Source organism: Dipteris shenzhenensis, chromosome 15 (genome assembly GCF_047967505.1).
Source record: "Dipteris shenzhenensis isolate YYH24624 ecotype China chromosome 15, Dip_SZ_1.0, whole genome shotgun sequence".
Lineage (NCBI taxonomy): Eukaryota > Viridiplantae > Streptophyta > Polypodiopsida > Gleicheniales > Dipteridaceae > Dipteris > Dipteris shenzhenensis.
In genome coordinates, this window is record NC_141610.1 from 38,707,225 (window position 1) to 38,732,667 (window position 25,443).

Genomic DNA, 25,443 nt, shown 5'->3' on the forward strand with positions numbered 1-25,443 from the left:
CCTTGATGGGTTGCCTGACTCCTACCAGGGCTTTGCTACTACTTTGAGGTTGGTTGCAGGTGGCAATGCCAACCATTACTCCTTTGACCAACTAGTTGCCCTCTTACTCCAGGAGGAACAAAGACGTGAAAATAGAAATGCTTCTATGGCTAGTAATCAAGCCTTTGCTGCACAACATTAAAACAAGGGCAAAGGCAAAGTTTCAGCTAGTAAGCCCCCTCATACACATGCTGTTCACTCCATGATGCATCTTCTTCTGGGGAGAAGAAGAAGCAAAAGAGATGTAGCTATTGCACGAAACCTAGGCATGATATTTCCGAGTGCAGGAAGAGAATTCCATCTGAAAAGAAGAAGTCGGGTCTTACAATGTCTGGTACTCCTAGTCCAGATGATCGACATGACTCAGCTAATTTTGCACATGATTAGCATTGGGCTTTTCTTGTTACTTGTTAGTATAATCCTGACATTCATGATGCCTGCATGACAGTTTCTAAAGTTTCTGATGCCCGCTTCTTTAATAGTGGAGCTAGCAAGCACATCACTTCCTGCCGGAAGTTATTCAGCTCACTTGAACATGCATCAAAGGGGGGGACACTTACATGTGCCAATAATGCATCTTATTTTTTCATGACAAAGACTTCTATTAAGTAAGAAAAAAAAACTCGCGTGAGCGAGCTTGCTGCGGAAATACATCATGCATAATGCATCTTATTCAGTCAAAGGCATTAGGCAATTGCCATTACTTCTATTTTTGATGGTCTAGTCACTCTAGACAATGTACTTTATGTACCAAGCATCCCCAAAAACCTCATATCCATTTCAGCCATAGCTACTTGTGGATATCAGGTTCTCTTTGATGGTGTTAGGTGTGCTGTCTATAATGGATGGTGTTGATGCATATGACAGATGCTTGGATGATGCTGGACTTGCAGATGCAAATGCTTATGCTGTTGCTGCTTCTACAATGGCACATACTCATTTGTGGCATGAGGGGTTTGGACACCTCAACTTTGGGGCTTTACATGAAGATGCTATGGTTGTTGATCTTCCTAAAATGCATATGCCTTCAAAGCATGCCTGTGAAGCATGCTTGCTTGGAAAAATGCATTGCTTTGCATTTCCCAAGGATGGGAGAGTTGGTGCATCTCGCAAATTGTATTTGATTCACAGTGATGTTTGTGGTCCCATGCATGTTGCAGCTCTTGGGGGATTTTACTATTTTGTCACCTTCATTGGTGACTTTACCAGATATACTTGGATTTTTGCCTTGAAATCCAAATCTGAAGTTTTTGCATGTTTCAGACATTTCATTGCCTTGGTAGAGAATGAAAGCAGGCTGAAAATTGCCCACATCAATATAGATAGGGGGGTGAATATATGTCAAAGGAATTTGCTGATTTTTTGGCCTCCCGTGGCATACATCATCAATGCATTGTACCTTATACTCCTCAACAGAAAGGAGGAACCTCAGATGTAACATCATCATGGGAGTCTGATGGAAACAAAGGCATCAAGCTGTCAAAGAGATCTAGGGAATGAACAATGGGCTGTTTTTTATAGTCCAGCAAAGGCATAGAAGGGTCCATTCTAGCTATGACTACCCAAGTGTAATCTCTCATAATGTGTTGCTAAATTCTCGTTACAGCTTGCTCCTGCTTCGCGTTCTTTCCAACCCTCGCTTCATTTTCCAGCCAGCGACATTGATTACCTAGATCAGATATGCATTCCACAAGGTTACCGGACTCAAGTCTAGATTCATGAGGCAGACCCACAAAATTCTTCTCCACAGGCGAAGATGTAGTTGGGAGACATCGCGACTGGGACCAAGCCCAGGACCCGGACTTTGAAATATGCCAGGCCAGCAAGAGACTAGACACAGACCCCACGAGCCCCATTCGAGGACAAACAACATGACATGATAGGATCCATTCCCAACACTAGTTTTTTTCCCCGCACTTTTTACAGTAGCTCATTGGAGGCGTGACAGAAACCTCTAGTTCCCCATGGTATTGATTTCAGTTCTTCTTGGTCTCATTGGCTTTTTTGGCTGCAGATGTTAATAGGCATTTCTTCCTTTCTACCAGATAGTGTTGGCATTCTCCCTCTTAACTAGGTTTGTCCTGAACTCACCTTAACAGAACTAATTGCTCCTGTCTCAGTGCAATGACAGGGCTGGCTCCTTTTAAATGAGAGGCTTGACAGCTTACCGTGTCTTCCACACCCTCGTCCTGTAGCTGTCATTCTATTTGGTTCGTGGTAACTAGTCTAACTAATCAGTTCTCCTTGCTTGGCCCTTTCACCTTAGTCAGCCAGCTGTTAGGTGCCCAGTTACTGTAGCCAGCCGATAGTCCAAGCTTAAGGCCAAGCTTAGCTTATCTGTTCTCTGCTCAACTATCGTTAGCCAAGTATAGCCTTCCCTGTTAGAAAGTCACTACGCCACCTGTGAGCCCCCCATTGGAGGGGGACAAGGGGGCAGGAAACAATAGGGGGTAGGGGAAGGAAAAACAGCACACCTACCTGGCCGGGAACCCGCACAGCAGGAAGATGATGGCACGGCATCCTAGGCGCCTCCCAGAGCAGCAGGCGGGTGGCATTGGGGACTGCAGCAGCAGCCTATGTGCTGGGCACATGGGCCCTCATATAGGCCTCGCCCAAGCCGGCCAGATCAGCCAAAGAATGGCCAACCCAGTTGGCCGGTCGGGCGCCCTACCAGGTCGGTGCCTAGATCAGGGAGCTGACTCCCTGGTCGGCCACTTTGAGAGGGCCTGGCCCTCCTATAAAAGCCCCCCACTCTCCCCTCATTCCTCATCACCAGCACTGACAGCCAGCACCTGGGCAAGCGTGCAGGGAGAGGAGTAGACTCAGAGTTTGGTTCAGCATCTCTTTGCTGTTTGTTGTCACCTCTTGAGCTTTTGTTAGCCCACTGTTGTGGAAGAATATTTCTGAGTTTTGTCTCTATCTCTCTCTCTCTCTTTGAGTGTTGTTTGAGCTGCGATCGGGACTGTGAGGAGTGAGTGATTCTATCCTCTACTTTCCAACATTCCCACTTGTCCCTAATAAGGTATCCATCCAGGAAGCAAGTCTGCACACCAAGCATCTTGCATGCTTTTTAAAGAAGTAACCAACCTAACAAAAGATCACAATTGAGATTCAAAAACAGTTCTTTCCACATACCTTCCTACGTTAATCACTAAGTCTTCCCCCAAAGTTGCCTATCAAATGTCAGACAGAATTACCACACACACACACACACAAAAAAGGTCTTCTCTATGCTAAACCCAATCGACAAAAGAAAGTGCACCTACGCACACTACCATTAAAGAAATCACAACTAATGTCCACTTCTTGGTCCAAAAAATGGTTGATGGCTGACCATGGCCACATGTTGTTCAAGAGAGTAAAAACTACAAACGATGAAGCATTACGTACTTGTTTAAATACGTTTGGATGTGTGGGGATACAGCATGTCAACATGCACAATGTTGACACAGTTCATTTAGGAGCTTGTTTTTACAAAGCACAAGCTGAGAGTTATTGCAACGAGGACCATGATAGCATCTAACATACATGCTTCACTATATCTGACCTCCATGGAGAACATCTTACCTCAGGAATAGGCCCCGTGAGTGTAGATTTTCCATGATTGTGTACAATGGTCCCAGTTTTCATATGTAGCTTTCTGTAATGAGTTTCACAATATCAGTGCACACCGAAAGAAGATGCAAGTTATTTATGCATGATTAAAGAGAACTGCAAATACTAAAAAATGATAGTATAACTTACACAAACACAAAATTAACAATTTCAGTCCACAAAATCACCATTATCGGCACAAGAGAATGCTTCCCAATTATCTTCAGGATCTCTACAGGCTTAATCTCACAATGCCATAATTTCAGTTGTGCCATCTCCCATGGGCTACCCACATGAGATAAAATAGCAATTGCCGTCATTTGTTATTTTTGCAGAGAGGACCATCGGAAACTGCAAGAGAGGATGGAGGGGGTCGAGGGCCATATGGTGCTATTGCTCTTCATGATGTGGTTCTGATGGCAATCTGCAAAGAACACCTAGAAACCCTCAGGAAAGATCTAGAGTCTGTCATTGAAACAGGGCAGCAAATATTAAGAGTATATGGCATCTCACAGTTAGACCTAGAGAGAGAGGGCTTATTTGTGGGTGTGCCCACCCCTCTCAGGCTAGGATAGGGAAAGTCAGATGCCCCTTTAGAGGGATGGTATGAGGTCATTTTAGGCCCAAAACAGTGGGCTGATAGGGCCAGCCTTGGGGCAGACCCTAGGCGCCTGGCAGGCCCTTATATAGGGCTGGGCCTGGCCTGGGGCAGCCGACCAACAGGTCGGCCCTAGATCGGCCAGCACCTACTGCCTGGGTCGGCCAGATCAGGCACCCAGGTCAGTGTACATGCTGCCCTATATAGGGCCAGCCTCCTCCCTTTTCTGGCATCCACTGGAGCTGTTTCTCTTGTATCATTGGGGGTTTCCCCTGCTATATACACAGTTATCGTTGCCTCTATCAGTCTCGACTGAGAAAATGTACACACTCTGATGTTGACTTAAAAATAACTTCCCACCACCAACTCAAGCACAGTTTTACCCCATCATGCCACAACTTGAAGTGATTTGCCTAATCTTGAAATAGCAAATCTGTGACCTTATACAACTCTCCTATGAAGTTCAGCCCTACCCATCCATGGGTTATACAAGTGAGAGCTGCACTCTCACTCTATTGCATTCACAAGTGACTCTTCCCACTTCATCACTTAAAGAGAGCAAGAGTGTTCTGGTATTGTGCATTTCAGCGCATTGTTCCTTCACCTTCCATCTCAAGAGTTGTACAAAAGAGGCTATTGACATCCAGAAGAGGAGAGCATCGTTTCCAGCTATTGTACCTGTGGTGGAGCTTTCGTTTTCAGCCTAATCGGGCTGTGTTTATACAAATCTATGTTGTCTCTTCTATCTCTCTCCCATTTGTGAGCTATTCCTGGTTAAAGATTGCTCTTACCGATGTTCATTACATGCATGGTGAATTCCTTTCAAAGATTGTAATATGTATATCACAAGAAAGAATTCTTGGGCTACACCTAGACTTGCATTTTTTGACGACTTCTTCTAATATGTTTTCTCTTTCTACAATCCCACGCAAAGTGACTAGGCTTGTCACAATAGAAACCCTAATTTTTTCTTTATCTCCATTGCTGGAAGGCTTCAAACCATTTGAGGAATCTCTATCATTTTTGGGTTCCCTTTGTAGGGCTTACCCTTGCCTTTACCTTTGCTTCGTGCATAGAAGGCTTCTCATCCTCTCCATTGTTCAGCTTCACCCTTGCTTCTTCTTACAACAACAATTCGGAAAACACACATAAACAGAACTGTATATGTATAGAAGCACCAAAACAGTGAACCTGTAGACAGTGATCTACTGTAGCCTGTAGGACCCCCACAAAGTGTAGGAAACACTTGCTGCACCAGGACTCATGCTTGATGCAGCTCAGGGAGAGATCTCAATAGGCAGAGGTAGGCAGGAAGACAAGAAAATAGACACTAGAGGTGGGGGGCGAAGTGGCAGGAGGGGCCGAAGTAGAGCCTATTTATAGGGGCTCAAAGAGCCCCTAAAGAGGCCAAGTTCCAACTGAACCTGCTTCAGGCCAATCCAGTTAGGGTTGGGATAACCTGTCCAGCCAACCAAAAGTCAGTCAACCAGTCTGCTGCTGGTCAATCACATCTCTGCCCTATAAAGGGCCTACATCGGGTCAGTTCCCTGCCAGTGGGGGCTGTTGTACTGCAGCCATAATAATACAATACAAAATTTCCAGTCAGGCCTAATGTGCCCTAATGGGGCTCACAGGCAGGTGCTGCCTTTCTTTACACCCCCCCTCGGTGCCTGGCTGTGGGCCTATACACACATGCTGAAGAAGATACTCCAGCTGCTCCCAAGAAAGTGCCTTTGTAAGACCATTGGTCAATTCTTCTTCGATGAACAACGAGCAAGCTCCACCACGCCATCCTCTATCAGCTTCCGAATGAAATGACAAATCACCTCAATATGATTCATGTGATTGTGGAACACTGGATTGTGTGCTACAGCGATACAACTCTTGCGATCACACTGGACCAATGAGGGATCATCCTTGTGTGCCCCAAGCTTGCCAAGAATTGTCTGATCCAGATAGCCTCAAGGTCCATGAGAGAGCCACCGTCTCTTGCTTCTTGCTTGACCAACAAAAGAGTCCTAATCCAAGCAAAGCTCGTAACCCCATTGTCCAATGTGATTGATGAGGTGATCCGGAGAACGAAGTCGACACTGCAGAGTGCAGTTTCAATCTCATGATAGTCACTCATAAGGTTGAAACCCATGTACTCCATCACACATAGCAAGGACTAGCTACTATGACATCCCCACCGATATCATTAGCACCCAACGATGGGTGTAAACCATAGTATAAATATATGCTCCCACACAGCCTTGAGCATCCATTTATACAAAGGTCTGTTTGTATCAGCACTTGGAGGCAAAGGGCAGACTCAACCATGACAAAGAATAGCACTAAAGGAGAAGACTAAACAAAAAGTAGTCCACATCCTCTTCGTTCAAGCTATAGCTGCTTGTGAAGATTATACGATTTCATTTTAGTCTCTCCAAAACAGGAATCTAAGCAAAAAAATGCTTAAACAATCTAGCTGATAGGGCAACGCACCACTTAACATAGAAAGAATTTATCGCAATATCAGCAAGCCGCAACATGGACAAAAACTTCACAAGGTGAGATTTGCATGTCCGCTAATACAGCGGGAACACATGTCTAGATGAATCTGGGAACATGCCCAAACTAATCCTCTGAAAATACACTATGTGTATATCTTATCACACTATGGTCATTCCCAAAGATGACAAGGTCGTCAAAATACAATACAATGGGCATGGTGAGACCATCTCATACAATGTATAGAGGTTGGCATCTAAAGAACTTTGATTGAGTGGAATAAAGGTGAAAAACAATCCTATGAAAACAAGCTCTCAAGGCCTGTTTTAGTCTGGAACACCTTCTTCAACTTGCTGCTATGTCCACGTATGAACATAACATGCCTAGTGTTATGGTCTCACTTGCACCATTCGGAGTGGAGCCTTCCAAGAATACCCAGCTAGGTTGAGCCCATCCCAAGCCCATGTCTCCCTAACGACATTTGTGCGCAGATGGGGCTAGTTGGTGCAAGACGCGTGGTCTTACATGGGATGAACTATGGTCGCAGGTTGCCTAATCTCTAGCTCAAGGGTGATCCTGAGGGATCTACGGTTGGGTGGTGATGCATTAACTTACATCTAGATGAATCCAGGAACATGCCCAAACTCATTCTCTAAAAACACAACACAGTGTGCAGTTTCAATCTCTTGATAGTCAGTCACAAGGTTGTAAACCATAAACTCATGTTGCTGAATTCCCTTGTATCATGATGCCTTGTAGGCTAGATCAAGACAGGTAGTACAGTTAGTACTGATCCTATCTAGGGTTAGTACCTTAGAACATTTAGTCCTAGGTTGGGCCTATATGGCCACACTTGTGCTTTCATTTCTTATCCATTCTTGCAAGTACACTTGAGCTTTCTCCTTCCATTGCACTCCACTCTACAGTAGTATCAGAGCCTAGTTTGCTTGATCCCACCAGCTTGTGTGCACATTAGTTGTTCCCTTGCTTCAGCTGCCCCCCCCTACCCTTTCCTGGCTTTGCTTTAACTGCCACTTGTGACCAGCTCCTTTAAACTTGACTAACAGCTCTAATTTACCCTCGACCTGCTCAACTTCAGCTTTTAGCTACTGTTGCACCGCCACTCCATCACTTCAGTATCAGAGCCTAGTTTGCTTGATCCCACCAGCTTGAGTGCAAAATATTGTTCCCTTGCTTCAGCTGCCCCCCCCTACCCTCTCGTGGCTTTGCTTTAACTGCCACTTGTGACCAGCTCCTTTAAACTTGACTAACAGTTCTAATTTACCCTCGACCTGCTCAACTTCAGCTTTTAGCTACTGTTGCACCGCCACTCCATCACTTCAGCCCATGCTCCCACACCCCGTTGGGACTGCCTCATCCATTCCACTGTCATCTCCGTTCCTCACCCAGTTCACCTAGTCACTGTTCAGTTTCCGGACTCAGTCCCACACTTTCATGCCACAATCATCACAGTTTCAGAATAGACATGGGTGAGGCTTCTGAGACCTTGCTCATGGAGATACATAGTTTCCGTGAGCATGAGATGGAGCTGACTCGCTTCGCACGGGAGCAGGTCCACTTCAACCAAGAGCAGAGCCGCATCATACAGGAGTAGGCTAGGGCCATTCAGGAGTAGGCTAGGGCCATTCAGGAGCATGCGGGTCTTATTCAAGGACTCAGACAATGCAATCTACTATTGAGGAGACTTCCAAATGGGTTGACGTGGCCAAACGGGAGCCCGCAAGGGTAACCGTTTCGGCTACCCTCATGGAGCAGCAACAGAGAGCCAGTAAGGCTCTCAACATCACAGTACGCAGGATCCCATGCATTGAGGCTACACCGATGGTAGATGTGACTGCATTCGTGGCTCCTACCCTGGGTGTAGCTGAGCACAGGATAGAGAGGGCATGGCGGGTGGAGAGAGATCCCAACCGAAAGCAACCCCTGATCATACGGTTCCATGACACTCAGGCACGACTTTCAGCTCTACGACGCAAGTCAGTCCTTCGAGATCAGCCAGCGATCTCTATGGATGAGGACCTTACACCTCTACAGGTTGAGGAGAGGCACTCTTTGCTGCAGAAGCGGGATCAGGCCCGAAAGGAGGGGAAGTGGACAGTGGTACGAGAGGGACGACTTCTTACAGACCCCCATAGGGCACATGCCCCCTCCCCTACACAGGGAAGTGGGGTCTATGAGACTCAGATATCCGAGACCCTGTCCTGCACCATTTCGAACTATAATGGTACCTTATGGTCAGAGCCAGGGAACTTCTCGGAATCCTATACAGGCCACGACATAGTCTTTTATATAGAAACACATCAAAGTCTAGAGCGCCCTCTTCCAATAGTCAACGGATATACATGGGAGTCTGCCTACACAGATAAGATGAGGGGTACAGGAGGAGTTCGAGGGTCAGGTGGAGTTGCAGTCCTTTTCAGATCCAAACTTCGGGGGACCATTTCAATAGAGCAAAGAGATACACATTCCAGGTTTCTTTGGATCCGGATTCGACACATGGACAGCCGGGAACTGTTTGTTGCAGTTTGCTACTTCCCCCCTGAGACCTCCCACTTTGCCAGAGGTATCCGAGGTGATGATGAGACATCCCCATTTGGAGCTCTTTATCAGTCCATCGTTGACTTCTCTAGCTGCAGAGAAGTCCTCCTTGTGGGGGACTTCAACGCCAGGACAAGGGCCCGTCATCTTGACTTCAAAGATGATTCCATTCTATTGCTAGATATTGACCTTGAGGAGGCAGGTATGCTACGGGTTTCGACTAACAGGTGAGGTCCATTCTCATCTTATGGGCAGGCCCTATTAGACCTCGGCAGGATGCATGATCTCATTATCTATAATGGTATTGACAAATAGCCCGCTTCAGGTGGTTTCACATGCTTTCCACATGAGGGGGGCTCCAGTGTTGTTGATTACATCATGGGATCCCGTCTTCACATCTCGCATTACTAACTTCATTGTAGCACCTCTACCCCCAGGGGCTGATCATACATACCTTTTCTTTAGCATCTCCACCTCCCTTCGCATAGCACCTTCCACCCCACTCAATGCTTACTCCACTTACCACGATATACGCTTTGATCGGGATCACTCACCTTCTTACTCTGGCCGTCTGTACATACTTCTTGCTTATATTGACTTCATACCTCTTTTAGAGGATTGCACTGCCCTTGTCACCCGCTCACTACATGAGGCTGCCATTCACGCTTTCCCCCACACCACCCACCCACCACCCCCTGGAACCATACCCTGTAATAGTTGGTACGATGATGAGTGTAAGGTGGCTTTACGCCATCAACTCAAATTCGAAACCAAAAACAGTCTTCCGAACACACCAAACACGCTACGCGAATACCGTAGACTAGTACGGAGGAAGAAACTAGACTTCATTCGTCGGAACGAGAAGGAGCTATTGAACGTGTTGTTAAGTAACTCTAAGGACTTCTGGCGAAGATTTCTAGAAGGACGGTCCCCTCCACCACTCACTGACACTCAAATCTGGTTTGATTATGCACGCACACTTTATGACATCCCAAATCAGCCAATCCCTAATCTCTCACACATGCCTCGACCCACATCCTGCACCCTCTTCACTAGAGGAGGGGTAAAGGATGCAGTAATGAAACTTCATAATGGCCGAGCGAAGGATCATGAGGGGCTATGCACTGAGTTCATTGCATATGGGATTAACCTCCTAGCCTCGATCTTAGCAAAGCTTTTTAATGAAGCTATTTGTTTGGGGTTTCCACACACTTGGACCATTAACACTATCTCACCCATCCACAAGGCAGGGGATCCCATGAACCCGGAGAACTACAGGACCATTATGATTGGACATATCATGTCCAAGATTTATGCATCAGTACTTGACTCTGAGGTTAGCAGACTTGCAAAGTGTCGAGGACTTCGAGCAGCAGGACAAGCCAGATTCCGGCATGATCATGGAACCATGGACCACATTCTCACGCTCAGATGTATCATGGAGGAGACGAGGTCACGGAAACAGAGGGTTTATTGTTGCTTTGTGGATTTCCGCAAGACATTTGACACGGTTCCGAGAGCCCACCTCATACGGCGCCTACAAGACTTGGGTTATGACCAAGAGATCATTTGGGCTATCATGGCACTTTACGAGAGAGTTTCAAGCAGAGTTCGGGCAGGATCCGTGTGGACAGATGAGATCATGAGCACCATCAGGATCAAACAAGTGTGTCCTTTGTCGCCTACCTTGTTTGGCATGTACATTGACAAGCTTGAGACAGTGATGCAAACACATGAGGGTGTAGGTTGCTCTCTTGCGGACACACTGATCCAGATATTCCTCTACGCAAATGACATGGCTCTCTTGTTTTCCTCAGCAAAGGGGCTTCGGAGACACCTAGACACACTACAGTCCTTTTGTGAGTCTCATGATTTGAAGGTCGACCTAGGTAAAACCAAGGTCGTTCCATCTGCAACATCTCGAGCCATCATGCGTCAGGAGCAGTTCACATTTGAGGGGTCATCTGTTGAGATAGTTTCATCATACACTTATCTTGGGGTTATCTTCTCCAGACCTAGCTTCACTATGAGACCCGCGATGCAGGCACGCTTGAGTAGAGGGTATGCTTCATTGGCCAGACTAGAGAGGCAGTGCATCCGCTCGCACTTTCAGGATCCACGCACCAAGGGGTTGCTTTTTTACTCCTTGGTTCGTCCAGCGGGGATGGACGACAGCCCTTTTTTGGAGCCAGACTTATCGGATACAAAGTGGGCCCGTGTGGAGCGGCTACATGTTCTCATGTTATCACAGATGATTCGTGGTAAGTCATCCGTTCCTCACCAGATCATTCAGGCTGAGTTTGGGTACAACTAGATGCTGCATTTCAGGTCATCATGTATCTGTACCAAGTTAGGGAATATGGGGATTATACCTCGGGGTGTAGCAGGCTACCATGGATAGCTCTATCCACTTCTATGGCACTTGCAGCAGGAGGAGACCAGAGGTGCTAGTATGCACGTACAGAAAGATGGTTTGAGTGACTGGGGCTCCACATGGATAGACTACCTCCCTTCCAGTACAGCATGGATGCTCTGTTCTCCCCCCTCCTATCACACGAGGTCAACCAGGTTATCTGTGAGAATCTACTACAGCTACACACATTTCGGACCTGGTTGGGACCGAGTGAACTCCCAGTGAAGCTTAGCTTCTATAGAGATCACTTCTTACATATCACAGCGGAGGGTTTCATTGACCCACCAGGATACGCGCAGATTCACCTACCCCTCGCTGAGGATCTCTCTTGGGCAGTTATGGGTCTCTTCACACAGACTTCGCATCGAGAGCGGCAGAGCAGAGTGACTACCAAGGGAGAGGCGCATATGCACACTGTGTGACATGCAGGACGTTGAGACAGAGGAGCATTTCATCTTCAAGTGTCCTGTGTACTATGAGATCCGAGGGCGTTTCCACTACCTCTTCAAGGATAGTTATGGGATTTTGGCCCGTTTCCTCTCCGACCCAGACCAGCGGTGTTTGGCAGGTTTCATTCATGAGGCACTTAGACACCGCAAGAGGATACTCCGAGCACGGAGACAAGAGCAGACTTCTTCCTTGGCTGATCCCTCTCAAAGATCTATCACGGAGTTCTCTCAGCTAGATCACATGGACCCCCACAAGACGAGGCCTCGACATGACCGTGACCTAGAGCTTGTGACCCAACAGCTCAGACAAAGGGTTGACACACAGATCACACTTGGGGACATCCCCTCCTTGTTTAGAGTCGGAGCCCGACCGACGGGTCACAGTAGCCCTGGTCAGACGCAGAGCTACGACCAAGAGACATGCCAGGACCGCACCTCTGAGTGGCCGACAGCACTCCACTGCCTCATCCATCCTTATATCTTGCTGCTGCCGATGATGATGATGATATTGATGACCATGCTGAGATTGATATATAGTCGACCATCGACATGACTATGTTGTACTTAGGACTTAGTACTACCATTCTGCATTTTTGCATTTTGCATTAGTATGGATGCTCATTTAGTAGCTCCAATACCACATCTTGTTGTATCAGGATTTTCACAGTCTCATAGACCCATCAGTCTTCCAAAGACTTTAATAAACTTTCTTTCTTTCTTTCCTTCTTTCTCTGGGCAGCTTTAGCTTGCTAGAATTGCACCACCATCCAGCTTTCGCTTGCAGAGTCGCGCCCCTGGTTCTACTTTTGTGTACCACATAACGTGTTACAGGTCAAAACCAGCTCCAAACTGCAGCACCATGTGGTCGTACATGGTGCGATACCTATTAATTGCTAGAAATCTTTGGGGTATTGTTGCAGGAAAGGAGGCGAGACTTGTGTCTCAAGCACCCCCTGCCACTGCACCTGTTGCCATGGGTGGTGGTACTATTGCTACATCTAGATCATCTACCATTGCTGCCGCAGTCCTACACAAAACCAGATCCAATGGGATGCACAAGCGCGTGCTTTGAGTGCCTTGTCCGTGAAGACATTTATTGTCCCCAATATTTGGACTTGCAAGAAAGCAAGGCTGCATGGGATCGATTGGCTGCTCTTTATCAGGTCAGGAACAAGGCCAAAGTTGCCTTTATGCACAAGCAGTTAGATGGGGACAGCATGATGCCTATTTGACCAAGGTCAAGGATTCACAGAGCAGCTCATTAATATTGATGAGATTTTGCCAGATCCTCAGGTTGTGTCCACGACATTGAGTTACCTTATCGATTCTTATAAGGACTTAACTACAACATTGAGATTGTTGGCCATGGGTAACCCCAACTACTATACTATTAATCAGTCACTTTGCAAAAATACAGGCTGCCTCCATGACTGCAAATCAATTCCCTGCCACTGACCATAAAGGCAAAAGAAAGGGGAGCAAGAATTTCTGCAAGCGTAAGACTAATGCCGGTACCTCATCTCCTTCTAGCCAGGGTGCTGGTAAGAAGAAAAAAATATGCAATTATTGCAAGAAGCCTGAACATGACATTTCAGAATGCAAAAAGCGTATTGCTTCAAAGAAGAACAAGAAGTAGCAAGGACTTGCAGTTTCAGATACTTCTTCTGCAGGTGAGCACAGCCATGAGGCAGCAAATATTGCTCTCAATGATTGGGCATTTGTTGTCACATGCCATTATGATCCTTCCAAGCATGATGCAGCTCCATCGCACAGCACCTCATGTAGAAGCTATTTCTGTCCTTGGATGATGCACCTAAGGGAGGCATAGTTATATGTGCCAATAATGCACTTATCCAGTGAGAGGCGTAGGTCAAGTGAAAGTCACTTCAGTCTCAAGTGATACAATCGCTCTTTTGAAGTGTCATATGTACTTATATGTACCAGCTATCAAGGAAAATCTGATTTCTATTTCAGCATTGCTACAAATGTGATCTTGATGTGCTGTTAATGACTTCCGGCACGAGAACAGCATTGTACTCATTGGAACAATTACCAAAGGGCTGTATAATCTTGACTCTTACAAGAGAGGGGCAGTTAATGAGGCAAACACAGCAGCTGATTCAGTTATTGCTGATACTCACCTCTGGCACCTCAACTCCCTTGACTTTGAGAAAACTTTTGCCCCCACATCACGCATCACGATTGCAGCTCTCAAGCATTGGGAAGTGCATCAGCTCGATATCAAGACTGCCTTTCTTCATGGTGACTTGCTAGGGGAAGTCAACATCAGCCAACCTCCTGGTTTTGAGGTTGAAAGATCTGAAAATAAGGTATGCCAGCCAAGTAAGGCCTTATATGGATTGAAGAAGGCACCCCGAGCATGGTATGCCAAGATTCATACACATTTGATGTGCCTTGGTTTTCAGAATAGCCCTACAGAAACAGCACTTTATGTCTGGATGTGTGGAGCAGATTTCCTCATTTTGATTCCTTATGTAGATGTCCTGGTTATCACTGGGCCATCTACGGAGCAAATTGTAGCCTTTAAGGCTGATTTGCAGAAATCTTTGCTGTGACACATATGGGTCAGTTGCATTATTATCTTAGCACCCAGTTTGCTCATTTTGAGGGGGGCATTATCATGAGCTAGTCCAAGTATATTTGACAATTCTTGAATCGCTTTCAGTTCAAGGATTGTAAGGCGTTTGGCCACCTTTGGAGCCTGGCTTCCGTTTCCCCTCAGAGGATGGGAGTGATCCTTTTGATGTCACTCTAGCTGTTGGTTGCCTAATTTATTTCGGCCTTATCTGCAGTATGTGGTTTTCCAATTAAGCAGGTTCATGCACAAACCCAGTACACAGCTTTGGCAAGCAGTGTTCCGTAATTTGAAAGGCACACAACATTTGGGGCTTCTCTATGATAATAAGTCTTCAGTGGTCATGCATGCTTTTACGAAAAGTGACTGGCCTGGTTGTTACGATAAAAGGGTGTCCAACAGTGGCAACCTATCGCATGTGAGATCCCCATGTCCCTCGTCTAGTAGTGGTGTCATGTCGACTCCCTCTCCTGACCCATCTATCTCTCATGTCAACTAGCTCCTCCTCCTCTACTCCCGAGTGCCCTAGAGCTCACTCAAATGCATAGAAGTTGGTGACCTGCCTCTGCGCTCGATCCACCTCAGTGTCCTGTGACACGGTGGTCGCATCCTGTTGCTCTCTAATCCGTCGCAGTAGTGTCTCTCTGTGTCTCCGCATCTCCGTCAGGTAGAGCCCAATACAGACCTGGTCTTGGAAGTGGATCAGTCGTGAGAGTGGGCCAAACCCGTGTCCCTCCTGAAAAAGGCAATGGTAGCGCCCTCGGATCTCATAGTAGGCGGGACACATACAAAGAAAGTACTCCTCGGTCTTGACCTGACCCATCGTGCATAGCATACAAGTCCACTGCTCTCTAGGTATGCCTGCAGCTCTCCCTGCCTCAATCCTCAACTGATGGGAGGAGACTTGCATCTATCCAATAGCAATCCTCAGTGCATGTGAGACTCCTCTTTCCTCAAGATATTGGGGTCTGATGATGAGGCCATCCTCCGATACTCTCAAAAAATGGTCATAGTAGAGCTAGGTCTTGGTGGGGAACTCCTGCCCCCCCCCCCCAAAGTCCGAAATGTGTGAAGGTGGAGGAGGTCTAACCATATGATGCGGTTAATCTCATCTCGTGGAATCAGCTCGGGGGGTGCATCCATGCTGTATTGAAAAGGGGGGAGCATGTCCATCTGAATGCCATGAATGGCGAACCAAGCAGAGACGCATGCATACCATGCTGTATCAAACCCACTCTCTACCAATTGGATAGAGGATTCCAATGCCAGTCTCGGTAGCCTCTCACGAGGTAGGTCCCTGACTCTATGGAGGAAGGTCACTGTTTGAAAGGTGGCATCGATCTGAAGAGGAGTCATAGCAAACTCTGCCTGTACTATCTGATGGGGGACTGAGGGCTTACTACGAATCATCCTGGATCCCATGATTCTCTGTAGCCGCTCAAATCTCTTCCACTCTGCTGCTGAAATATCACCCCCCCAGAACGGTGCTGCATACATGGCAGTTGGTCTCACTAGAGTGTCAAAAAGCCAACACTTCGTCGGTGGGTCCTGGAAGTGCGCCTGGAAACACTATCGCTCTAGCCGCACCAAAGCACCATATCCTCGTGTGAGGTGTGCTCGAGCTGCATGGGTCATCATGAAAACTGGTCCAGTGAAAATTGCACTCAAGTATGTGTAGGAATGCACAATCTTTACTGGCTAACCTCGGTAAGTGAAGCTATGTCGATGGAGCACTGGGCATGAGGTGTTGAAGATCATAACCTTGGTCTTCCCAAGGTTAACTATCACATCTCTCTCTGTGCAGAACACCTCGAGGGCCTCCAGATGTCGCTGTAATCCCTCTGCTGAGGACGACAGGAGGACTATGTCATCCGCATACAGTAGTATCGGTACCAACAAATCAGCCAGCGGTGACCGCTCGCCTCCCAGGCGGTCTATGAAGGATGTGATCTCATCAATGTAGAGGCCGAAGAGAGTCAGTGAGAGGGGGCATCCCTACTTGACGCCAATCGTGCTCTCCACCCAGCCTGATAGGCCTCCTGGAGGCCGAACTCGTCCCCTGACGGACTCTCATATAGGCTCATCACCCCCCAAATCAGAACCTCTGAGATCTGCATCTCCTGGAGTCTCCTAATCATGCAGGATAGTGGGACAGTATCGAAAGCCTTCCGAAAGTCTACAAAGCGGGCATAGACTTTCTGACGCCTCGACCTCACCTCCTCAATGATAGCCCTCAGTGTGAAGATGTGGTCTAGGGTGGAGAGAGAAGCCAAGACTGAAGATTGCCCATACGGGTCCAACTCTGAGTCTCGTACTGATCTCGAAGATCTCCCACGCCTCCATCCACGGTTGTATAAGTGGTATGCACTGTCATCCCGAGGATAACCAGCTCCCAGTCTGACATCTTGTTGTCATCTTCATCTTTGTAGTCAAGGATCTCATCTTTGGAGTAACGGAAGTAGAGGGCGGAGCCTTCTCCTCACCTATCACCACCTTCCATAGCTTTTGGGCTATGAGCTGAGTCTTCACCTTGAACTTGCACAAAGGAGAGTACATTCCGCTTAGCTTGCTTGCCTCTGTGAAATTCAGACCTGCAAGAGACGATGCTATACCTACCACAGAAATATTCTATAGACTCACACAGAGTTCAGGAATAGAGAACAATAGAGAAGATAGGAGCCGGCTGTATGAAGCTGGCTCAACAGAGTGCTATATGTACACATTGGGCTCTGATACCATATAGTGTATATAGAGAGAGACATGCCCAGGACACAACATGCACTAATCAAGTCCGACTCAGCAATCAGCTCACAAAACACAGTACACAGAACTGTATATGTATTGTAGCAACAAAATAGTGAACCTCTAGACAGCAACCCAGCCACAAAGTGTAGGAACACTTGCTGCACCTCAACACACCTCAAGGAGATGTCTCAGTAGGCAGAAATAGGTAGGGTGACAAGAAAATGGGTGCTGGAAGTAGGGGGGAGAAGTGGCAGGAGAGGCTTGAGAGGCTAGAGTAAAGGCCAAATTATAGGGGATGAAAGAGCCCCTAAAATAGCCAAATGAACCTGTTGCACACTGACCCAGTTAGGGTTGGCCGACCTGTCCAGCCAACCAAAAGTCATCTGAACAGTCTGCTGCTGGCCAACCAGATCTCTGTGCCCTATAAAAAGGCCCTACAGCAGGGTTAGTTGCCTGCCAATGGGGTGCTGTACTGCAACCTTTGCTGTGCCTAGACACATGGCCTCACAGCCCTTAAAACAAATCCAAAAAGGATCACCTCGAGCCTCGGTGCCTGCCCCCAAATCATGGCATAATAATAGCATACCAACAATTCCCAGGCAGGCCTAATTTACCTGTAAATCTCCTTCTCTATTGCTCCCCAAAATATTCGTCATTTTGCTAGCCTCCCCCTCTGACAAACATCAAGTTGTTGCTGAAAACAAGAGAATTTATCCAGCAAAAGTGGCTGGGTAAAGATGTTTGCATCTTTTTCTTTAAATAAAATGATATCATTGTCATCTTGAGGGTGCATTGCGGGTATTGTAGAAAGCCCTAGACATAGAGCTCATATTAAGTCATACAGAACCACATGGCAGATATCAAGGGAAGTAAAAACTTCATCAGGGGTAAACTGGCAGTATGTTACATGTATGTACATGTACATGTATACTGCAAAATGTTATCACTGCACCATTCTATCGATGTGTCGTCGGCATAAAACATCCCGTGGCTATCCAATTGACCCCAAGGCAGCCTCACGGGCTGCCAATCCTCACCTAGGGTTAGATCACCAGCAGCAAAATTCCACATGGCAGCCACACAGGCTGCCACATCATCCACAGCAGTATGCAGTGGCAAAAAGCCTGATCAGCCTTCCCAAAAGGCTATGCAGGCAACAACTTTCATCGAAGGGTAAACCAGCAGTGTGCAAATGTGCATGTGCACTGCAAAATTTTATCAGTGCACCATCCTATAGATGTGTCATGGACATAAAACAGCCCATGGCCATCTGCTTGACCATAAGGCAACCTCAGGGACTGCCAAATCTCTCAGCTAGGGTTAGATCAATAGCAGCAAAAGGTCCATGTGGCGGCCACACAGATGTAGGTCAGCCTTCCAAAAAGGCCATACAGGCATGCAAGATTTGCGACACCTTTTTATGGCTGATACTTATGTCCTTCCTACTGCTTTTCTAAGGGAGCTTTTCTTAAGAGGCAAAAAATTTTGACTTTCTTCTTCCAAGGATACACTGCTTATTAAAGGCCAAGTTTCAAATTTTGCTATCCAAGTAGAAAAATCTTTAGAGGTCCAAGGTCAGTTATCATTTTGGAAATTGATAGTATTGAATCTAGTTGCTTCAGAACTAAGAGAAGTTCCCTTTGTTCGCACCTCTGATAGAGGTACCTCTAGTTCTCCCATGGGGGGTGTACTCTAATGTTGATTTTGGTTCTTCTTGATCTCATAGGCCTTTTCACCCTTCTATAGACGTTAACAAACCTTTCGTTCTTGCTTTCTTCAGAGGATGAGACATCCTTGCATAACTACTAGCAAAAGTTAGTAAGGAAAGACAAAGGATCAATAATTTTGCCTTCACTGGCAATTTGCAACATCTACTAGGAAAGGTTTGCAACAAAGGCATATGGTAGTTGATCCATACCTCAAAAGAATATGACTTTAAAAAAGATTTCTTTGCAACATCTGCTAGGAGGGGACAACTCTGCAATAAAGGCATAAGGTAGTTGTTCCATACCTCCAAAGAATATGATTTTGAAAAATCAAAGCTTTAGTAGTCTTTTGGGTATTTACAAGCCAAGTCTACAATTAGAAAACCTTGTTTCACAAGTTCTCAATTGTGAAGATATAGATGCAAAGTTTTAAGACTTGAAAATTCAGTCTTGCATTATGATTTTTTTTTAATGGAATCTAAAAAGCAAGACTTTGACTCGAAAAAGAAAAAGTGCACAAAATTTGTAGATGCTAAAGATGTCCTTTGCTCATTGAAATTTTCTCTAGATAATTTGTCTCTAGGAGACTCTTCCTAAAAACAAAGCATTGGTATTCAAATTGGCAATGGCACAAATTGTGTTATTTTCTCAACAAACTTATACCTTTTCACTTACAAATTTGAGTTTGTTCAACGTTTGATCGATTGTGAGACTTGTCCAATCATTCTTCATAAACTTGTCCCAAACGTTCCAAACTTTAAAGATTTTATTCATACGTGTACAAAGATCCGAATTCTTTTGATGGAGCACTTTATCCTCAAGAGTTTTGTTAACGTAACTGTACAACCAATGATTACTCAATGTTCTTCAGGCTTAGAAGTTGATATCTACGATAAACGATGATGCTGTGTTGAATGCCTCGCATTGACTAACATCAATGATAAATGGCTAAATATGGAGTGATTACTTCCCAATTCTATAAGTTCTCTCATCGCCGCACAAGTAAGCATGTCTTTGTCTCTCAATAGTAATTGAATCCAGTCTGTAAACTCACAAACCAAGTTGGGTCTGTGACTAAATTTCTGGAAATTGCAGTTTTAAAGCAGTATGTGAAATGGCAGTTAACAAGAGGTTTCAGGGCTTTAAAAGGAGGCCAAAGCCTCATTCTTCCAGCATCACCTAATGCTGCACTTCAGCCAGCAGCCTTACCAGCCATCAGCTGCTCCCCAGCAGCCCTTCAGAAACCATAGCCTCTCCATATAGTGCTTACGCGGGAGGAGATCTCAGCCACCAGCCATGGCCAAATTCAGCCATGAGCAAGGCTCTACAGTCAGATTCAGCCTTTCCCTGGCAGCCACACAAGCTGTCACATCATCCACAACGAGGTGTTCCATTGTTACAGTTCTGAATTCAGGACTATTTTGAAGTGTATTTGCTGCCCTAAATCAGAGATTTACATCTGGTAAGAATTCAATTTATACTTTGCTTGCATTTGGAGTTTTATCTCTCCTTTGCTCACATTTGTAGGCCCTTGTGCCACTGGGGTTTTCTTCTTTTCAGGTAGACACAATTTTCGGTGGGATAAAGATCATTTTTCAAGCATTGGCTATTTTGGGTAGAGATCTAAGTGTGCAATACACTTCCCAGCAAGGCATTTTGCTGCACAGCTTTTGTGCATTTGTTTGAGATGGCCTTGAAGCCAGGGGATGTTTTGGGTATGCTTGCCCAAAAGGATAAGTTTGGATGGCACCGACTATTCTCTCTTGAGCTTTATGGCTCGAAATCTTTTGGTTGCCACGAGACTTTGGGAATTTGTCACTGATAATGATGTCGGTCTCCCGCTCCAATCGCCCTAGGCACTATGTAGTAGCAAACATGCCAGGTCAGCCTTTCAGACAAGCAGGCAGTGCAACAACAAAATAAAGATAGTCGTTAGCACCTATGCATGTCCAATGCATATCTCTCTTTCTTCTCACTGAGGATTCACGGCACCCAGTAGTTAGTGTGGGTATTAAATTTTGCCACATTACCGCACTGGCAAATTTGATAAAAAAGAGTCTAAATATAGTCTCGTTCACGAACAAACGTCAAGCCTGATCTGATACAGAAGGACAGTATTTTGAGAGCACCGTAGGCGCTCTCATTTTCGAAAAGCCCTGTGATTTCTTTAAGAAGACAATGAAAGAATAAGAATCCCTTACATGCCAGAAAATGCTGCGATGGATCTTCTCCCGAGGGAATCCGCATTGCGCGAAGCTTTGAAGGCAGCAAAGATTGCCATAGCAGCTTGTCACAAGAATGGCAAATCGTCGCACTGCAGACACGAAAACCCTCAACTAATCATCATTAGCAAAATTAGTGGGCTAACTAAGAGCACACTCAGTAGTATTTGTATGGCCTATTCCCATGACCACTTAGGGAGCACTAGTTAAGGCTCTTAACAATGGAGTGTCCATTTTTTTCAAAATAAGTACTTTAAGGAATTTTAAGCATAGAAAGAAGTTGGAATGTGAAAATTTAATGGTTAACTTAAGGGTGAGTAGTGGGAATGATACTTAAAGCAAGATTCTTGTTAAGAATTTCATGTTCGGAACTATACAACATGGGTACTCATTTGAAAGGGCTTGAAAAGAAGAATCCATTGTGACCTTAATTTTAAAGAACTGACTTTGGATCGATGGGATAAACCATTTTGTTTAAAAAATACCCCAAAAGGTTTATTTAAGACAACTTAGTGCATAACATAAAGGGTTACCAATGGGAATGTAATTTTCATTGTAAGGTTAAACTTTAACTTAACAGAACTAGTTATGTTAAGCTCACTAACATAACCTAACTAGTGGGAAAAGGCCCTAAGGCACCTTTTGCTCACAATCTTCCTCTTATATCTTCCTTTCTTTTGTTTTCTCTTATATCTTCCTTTCTTTTGTTTTCTCTAGAAAAAAAAAAACATTTATGAAGGCAGGTTTTGAGGAGGGTGGTTGTTGGAAAGGCGGATTTGTGTGTGTGTGTGTGTGTGTGTGTGTGTGTGTTTTCACTTTTTTTTTAAAGTGTTTTCACCCAAAAAAAAGTGTGTGTGTGTGTGTGTGTTATACAAGATATTTGTAAAGTATACAATGGACCAATCAGCATTCTACCTCGGGACACTCGGCCTGCTTGGAACAAGTTGTGAAACTTAATTCAACCCTTCCTCCCCATTCCTCGTCTTCAAGTACTTGGAGGATTGGAGACTTGCAAGATCAAAGACTGGTTACCAAGCCATTCCCATGATGAAACTGACTGCAGCAACAACTTATCGGCTATTGATTCCCTCACTATGAATACAACATCATGCCAATCAGCTTTAGCATTTAGATCTAGATGCATGCTTTGCATATTGAAGAACGGTCATCCTCTGAAGCAAAAGGTTTTCATGTGGAGGTGTCTTTTGGCGGTCCTAATCGTTTGGTCCACATAGGCTAAACGACCTATTGCACTTGCGCATTGTTTGCATTGCTCTTGTCTTTGAGATATTATCTATATCTTGTGGAACTCTTTGGCCACAAGGCATCTCCTCGCCACAATGTCACCTAGCCTTTGGCTTTGCTTTCCTTCGCATTCTTTTTCCAAGCACTTCTAGCTATTTCAAAGATCTCACTCTTCTCTTACCCCTTTGGGAGATTTCACTCCTCTCTTGTTGAGTATTTGGCATAGAAGCTTAGAAATCTTCAAAAATTCTATCAGTATAACAGAGTTTGGGAAAGACACGCTAAGCTAATCTTAATCCAAGATACGCTGAATTATAACCTAGTGCATGTTAAATTAATTATCATGCTAGGTTAGCCATTGACACATTGGATTAGCCATTGATCGCGTTGGGTTAGCAATTGACACTTTGACACAGACTTATACTCTGCACCTGATAAGATCTGCTAGTTGGCATATTTAATGCACCAAATCTTATCCAAAATAGGAGTCAACCCTTAAGCCAGTGCATATTGAGTTATTAACCCAGTGTACGCTATGTTAGCAACCCCGTGTACACTACCTTAACCTTAACCTAGTGCATGTTGGGTTATCTGAGTATCACTACAAGGGTAAAAATTGAACTCAATTGTCTCATTCTAATCATTAAGTGATCCACTATCCACACAATATTCACTGACCCCCAGGATCACTGAAGTAAAGCTCCAAAATTTAATAAAAGGGGTAAATTTGTGAGTTGATTGAACTAAGGGAAAATTTTTATAAAAGTGGGCACCCCTACAGGATTGTGAATCCATATAATTTTCAAATCAGGCCAGAAGCACTAAAAATTTCCATTAGGATCCTAAAACTGCCAAAATTAGTCACACATTGAATTAAGTATAACCTAGTGCACACTGCGTTATAATGCAGCGCATGCTGAGTTATAAATCCAGTGTATGCTGGTTTAGTAACGCAGCACACATTGGCCTAGCCAGTTGATTGGCAAAGGCACTGTTTGATATGAATTGAGTTGGCTTGCTAGGTGTCCACCTACCCTGAGTCACCTGCATGCACATGAGGTCTAGAAGGGTGCTTACCTAAACCTAAAGCAGATGATAGTGCTTCCAATGATGACCTATCCAGCCAAGTACCCTGTTTAGCATCAGTCCAATCTAGGAATTTAGCACTGAGCTCACACTCTATACATGGGCCACGATATCTCAAGCTTAGAGGATTCCATGAGCTTTTGATGGAGAAATGGGTGAAAACCCAAATCTCGGGGCCTTTAGGACTCCCAACTCTAGTCCGGTCTCACCCCAATCCCCTACTCCATCTGAAATTAGGGAAACCTTCTCCAAAATAATGGGGAGTTTGGGCCGTCTGACCCCGACATGATCAAACCATTTGCTAGGCATAATCGAGTGTGGAGCTGTAGGGCCCACCAACATTGATTGTGCCAAAAGCCATGCGGAATACACAAGTTCCCACCATACTAGAGAGTTCTACAACACTGCATGTGCACTTCTATGAGGAAGGACCCTTGTTTAGTGACACCTATGAGCCAAAAAAACAAGGTATATTGCTTCCCAGCCATGCAAACCATATCCAATGGACAGTATGCTTTACACCAGCCTTCAGGTGGGTGATCTTGAGGTGTGTGCAAATTATTGTGGCTAATGGAGACTCACACATTTAAATAAGCCACCCCGAACCATGTTTTTTACCCTTGTGCAAGACGGGTGATTAAAAAACAATGTATAATGCTTCCCGAACCATGAAACCATATCTGATGGGCATGATACTTTGCATTGAATTTTTTAGACCCATTACTCCTATAGCTAGGCACACACAAGTCCATTATGTTATTGTCACAAAATAGACTATTGCACAAAGTGGGTCAAAGATTGGGCCACAAAGAATGCCAATATTCATTCTACAACCAAATTGTTATATGGACAAGTGCTATCTAGATTTGGGTATCCCCAAAGCTTATTAGCAATCGTGGATCACATTCGTTAATGAATTGATAGCCATGTTACTAGAAAAATTATTAGTTATACACTCCAAATCCATTCCATACTACCCACAAGGAGGCCACAAGTCAAAGCCATGGGCACAAACAAGATATTATGTAACAACCTCACAAGAACCATAGATGCTAGTAGGTCTAGACTAGGAGCACACATTGGCAGCATCTCTTTGGGCCTACTAAATAGCCTACAAGTTTGCCATGAACAACATCCCATTTATCTTGGCTTATGGGCTATAGGTAGTCATGCTCATGGAATTCCTAGTGCCCAACCTATGAGGTGTAGTAAGAGAGAGGATAACTAGAAATGCCCTCTCCAAATGGCTCGTCAAACTAGAAAAGTTGGATGAATCCCGCCTAAATTCATTAATTCAGAAACTAGTGGTTTGATAACAATCTGAAATTCAAAGACCTAAGCAAAGGGGTCTTATCTCTTCTCTTCAATATATGCAATACCAAGTGAAAACCAAAGCTCTAAGGGTGAGGGCCCTACCGAGTTACAGAGATCACTCCTCAAGCGATACACCATATCAAAATACAAGATGGTATTGAGATGGTGAGCTACATCAATAGTAGCAAAATTAAGAGATACTACAGGCCGCTCATAGAAGAAAGCTTAAGAGCATTGCATTGTAATATAGAAAAGAAGAAGAAGATCAAGCTATAGAAACAATAATCTTGGCAAGAAGTTGACACAAGAAACTTCAAGCTGTGAGCCAAAGGCTCCATAGCCGTAAACATGGACAACCGCAGAGATGTGGGAGAGGATGAAATGGTA

At 45.1% G+C, this 25,443-nt stretch overlaps 1 protein-coding gene across 1 annotated transcript in view; it reads right to left on the reverse strand.

The window, feature by feature from the left end:
• The window catches only part of LOC147893781 (Ribosomal protein S5 family protein), a 70,677-nt gene extending 49,061 nt beyond the window's left edge, over nucleotides 1-21,616 (reverse strand). The window contains exons 1-2 of the mRNA XM_087386139.1: nucleotides 21,391-21,616; nucleotides 3,607-3,679 (exon numbers count right to left, since the gene is read on the reverse strand). Of these exons, the coding sequence (XP_087242265.1) occupies nucleotides 3,607-3,679; nucleotides 21,391-21,470 (153 nt within the window). The 5' untranslated portion in view covers nucleotides 21,471-21,616. The remainder of the gene's footprint in view (nucleotides 1-3,606; nucleotides 3,680-21,390) is intronic.
• Nucleotides 21,617-25,443: the final 3,827 nt, after the last annotated feature.